Below are 3,877 nucleotides of genomic sequence, written 5' to 3' on the forward strand. Positions count from 1 at the left end.
ATTTATTAAAATATTATATGAAATTTATATTTATAAATAATTAATTTTTTTATTTTTTTATTATAAATAAATAATTATAAAATTATAATAAAAATATTATAAATGGAATGCTCTTTTGCACAATCACCAACCGTTCGGCTTTGAAGATTCTCACTTAGAATAAACCCAATCAATCAGAACTTGCCTTTGTAATTGCCACGAACAAGTTGTAAATATGAAACAATCTTTAATACTAGGATTTACAACTAGAATTAAAATAAAGATTTTAATAACGAGAATTTTGAGTCTATTATTAAAAATTATTATTTTAAAAAATATTTTTTAATATATTAAAACTATCATTTTAATATTATATTTAACATAAAATTATTATTACAAATAATATGTTAATTATTTTTAAATAATCCTTTCTTAAGATCCTTAAGACAAAATCACTTCCACGACTGCAATTATTAATTATTGTATCCAATAGAAAAGTATTGTTACAAATAATATATTGACGAAACTCAAATAACCTGTTAGCAAAATCTTGGGATAAAATCACTTATGTCGACTGCCATTATCTCACGTGGATCCCACAATCATCAACGTAAGCATCCTACACGTCACTCGGTCACTGTGGAAGTAACTTATCCACCCAGTTTACCGTTTCTCTCGAAAAAATAACATTTATGTACATATATTCCTTTTATTTAATGGAGAGGGATAAGTTATATTAAAAAATTTTATTTTTATATATTTTTTAATTACTAATTTAATAAATTAAAAATAAATAAATAATTGTTTTATTTTATTTCTTAAATTTATTAAAATTAATAACTAAAAATATAAATTTATTATTACAAGTTGATGTCTGTCTTTATATAAATTATATCATATAATCATATCATTAAAAAATATTTATTATTTATTATTTATTATATATCATATATGATAATTAAATAATTAATTTTAATTTTAATAAATTTATTAATTATTTAGTAATAAAATAATTAATTTTTTAATAATACATTTATATATATAATTTAAACAAAAAATAATATTATTATAACCTACCTATTTCATACTATATGCTCGGCAATGTTTCCATTTTTTATTTTTTATTTATTGAAAATTATAAACAAAAATATGTTTGTAAATTGTTTTTACTTTTTATTTTTGAAAATTGAAAACAAATTTTAAAAAATTTTAAAAATTATTGTAAAAACAATTTTTTTTAAATTTTTAAAAACAATTTTGATATTATTATCGCATGAGCACTGTTCACTCATTTGACTATAGTACCACTCAATACTGTTACAATTCAAAATTTTTGTTTTTATTAAATTTAAACCTCTCTCATTTAAAATATAAAAATTTTAACCACTTTTTTTTATATATTTTTATTTTTATCTAAAATAAAAATAAAATTATTCTATCTAAATATATTTTCAAATTTAATAAATTAAAAATAAAAAATAATTTTCAAAAATATAAACATAAAATACACACCATTGTCAAGCGACCCGTAATTCTTTTCTATTCAATTTGAGGGGTTTTTTTTTTTTTTTCTTAAGCTAGGAATCTGCTGATTATCATCAATTTTCCTGCTTAGATTACATTTTTTGGCTTCGCTTCACTCCCATCACGCCCTTCAATTGACCCGTTCCTAACAACCCCCAGCAAACAATCTTTAGTTTCAATCACGCTTTCGGGAAAGGGCGTGAGAGAAGTTTTGGAGTAAAAAAAAAAAAATCTATAGGTACACAAATGTTGATAGGTGATTGCACCGAAACAAACAGTATGATCCACGACACGGCTTCTGTTTGAGGTGCGCTTCAAGGACAGCGTTAAGGACACGCGTCGCTTTCTCCATGGCTGTGTTTTTGGTCTCTTTTCTTTCTTAACTGTCGGTGTGAAAAGATCGTTGCGGAGCTTGTTATAGACAGTGACGTTGCAGATGATACAAAACTAAAAGCACCGAAGAAGATGGGTTTTTCCCTCACTTTTGCAAAAGGATCGTGCTCAACACGCCTCCACATTAATCAGTGACTAATCTTATAATCTAGTATATTATTATAAATTTAAAATTAAATGCTTAACATTCCCAATCAATTTTTATTAGTATGATTTTTAGTTACATTTTATTATGATTCCTAAACATAATCAATAACACAAAAATTAAAATTATCATGTTCTAGGCTAGATTTATTATTTATTAATTTAAATTGCTTTTAACATTAATGCAAACAATGCAGTGAGAGAACGATATGGGCCTTGCTCATGGCGGAACTTAGTGGAAAGTGGAATCCACTCAAACGAAATAAAGCATGCAAAGACGTGAAGGCAAAAGCCGGCAAAACCTCAACACCACGCAGTTTGACTCGAAATTCCCGCGTGACACGTACCCCAGACAAAGTTATCATACTGTCTCCTCACTTAGGCGGCGCCTCAGTCAAACCCCTTGTTGACTGTGCATCCCCTAACTCTATATAAGACTACCACACGTTTTTGTCTCTGCAAGCAAATTACAGCTAAAAGAGAAGGAAAAACAGTAATTATAGTTATTGTAATGGCTCCCAAAGACAACAATGCAGCCCAAATCTCGAAGAAAGGAAATGTTAATGGAAATATTAAGAGCAATGAGGTGCATTATAGGGGAGTAAGGAAGAGACCATGGGGTAGATACGCTGCTGAAATCAGAGATCCCGGCAAAAAAAGCCGCGTTTGGCTCGGTACTTTTGATACAGCAGAAGACGCTGCCAGAGCCTACGATGCGGCGGCGCGTGAGTTTCGTGGACCTAAGGCTAAGACCAACTTTCCATTACCAGATGAAACGAACAGCTACATAGGTAACAAGGGCCAGAACCAGCAGAGTCCAAGCCAAAGCAGCACCGTCGAGGAATCCTCCAGCCCAACGGTGGAACGTGAGCTCAAGCGTGGAGGCAACAGTGTGACTGGGGTTGTTGGCAGATTTCCTTTCGCGTGCCATCAGCAGCTGGCTCTGGGTGGTGGCGGTAGGATGGGCAGGGTGGCTCACGCCCGGCCTGTTCTGTTTTTTGATGCATTAGGGAGAGCTGAGGTTGTAAGTCAGGTTTATCCGGTTCAGTATGAACCGGTTGGAGTTCAGCTGAGTATGGGATTCGGAGGTGGGGTTCAATTTGAATCCGACTCTTCATCGGTCATTGATCGTAAGCTAAGGATGACTGGCCCTCTCCTCGATCTTAATCTTCCCCCGCCAGTGGATGCTTGATGGCTAATAGCTGTTTTACGGCAAATATTTTCGTGTCCGCTTTTTCTCCTTAATTTTCAGCGTGAGAGGTACGGAGCTTTGAAAAAAAATAAGGAAAAAAAAAAAGAGAAAAAGCTGATGAACCTTTTTAGCCTTGGTTTATCTTTAATATGATGTAAATAATTTAGGATAGCGATATCTGTTTTTTTGCAACTGAGGGGAAAAAATATTCTTTCTCTTAGCTGTTTTTGTTATAGCCTCTCATTCAAACAAACTAACCTCTATTGTTTCTTTTCAATGAAAATGAAGTATCAAATCTCTGTTACTTATTGCTAATCCGCTCTCTTATTTTGCTTTGGTTTAGCCCGCCTTCAACGTACTTGCTTTATCACATGATGGTAGTACTATTATTTTATGAACTCAATCAAAAGGCTTTGATTCCTTTTCTCTGGATACTTAACCCAATGACTGATTCGGTGTTAAACGGTTCCTTCACCGACAAGAGACGAGAGTAACTCAGAACTTATCCTACTAATTGATCGGAACAGTTGTAGTTTATTTTTGTTCTCATGTACTTTTACCTACACATGAATAATGATAAACAGCATGTGCAACACTGAATAAGAGTAAAATCAGCAACGATTTGGCGAACAATATGCCCGACCG

The 3,877-nt window shown here is 31.9% G+C and overlaps 1 protein-coding gene across 1 annotated transcript; it reads left to right on the forward strand.

Annotated features, from left to right (window-relative positions):
• The first annotated feature begins 2,482 nt into the window (after window positions 1–2,482).
• Window positions 2,483–3,547, forward strand: LOC111282116 (ethylene-responsive transcription factor 9-like). The gene has a single exon (XM_022870068.2). It carries the CDS (start codon window positions 2,552–2,554, stop codon window positions 3,230–3,232), a length of 681 nt encoding a protein of 226 aa, XP_022725803.1. The 5' UTR covers window positions 2,483–2,551; the 3' UTR covers window positions 3,233–3,547.
• Window positions 3,548–3,877: the final 330 nt, after the last annotated feature.

The sequence above is a fragment of the Durio zibethinus genome, chromosome 5 (genome assembly GCF_047325235.1).
Source record: "Durio zibethinus cultivar Kanyao isolate XHJ-2024 chromosome 5, ASM4732523v1, whole genome shotgun sequence".
Lineage (NCBI taxonomy): Eukaryota > Viridiplantae > Streptophyta > Magnoliopsida > Malvales > Malvaceae > Durio > Durio zibethinus.

Bases quoted from the DNA above. Each gene is read 5' to 3' on its own strand.
- LOC111282116 (XM_022870068.2), top strand. From the start codon at position 2,552: ATGGCTCCCAAAGACAACAATGCAGCCCAAATCTCGAAGAAAGGAAAT.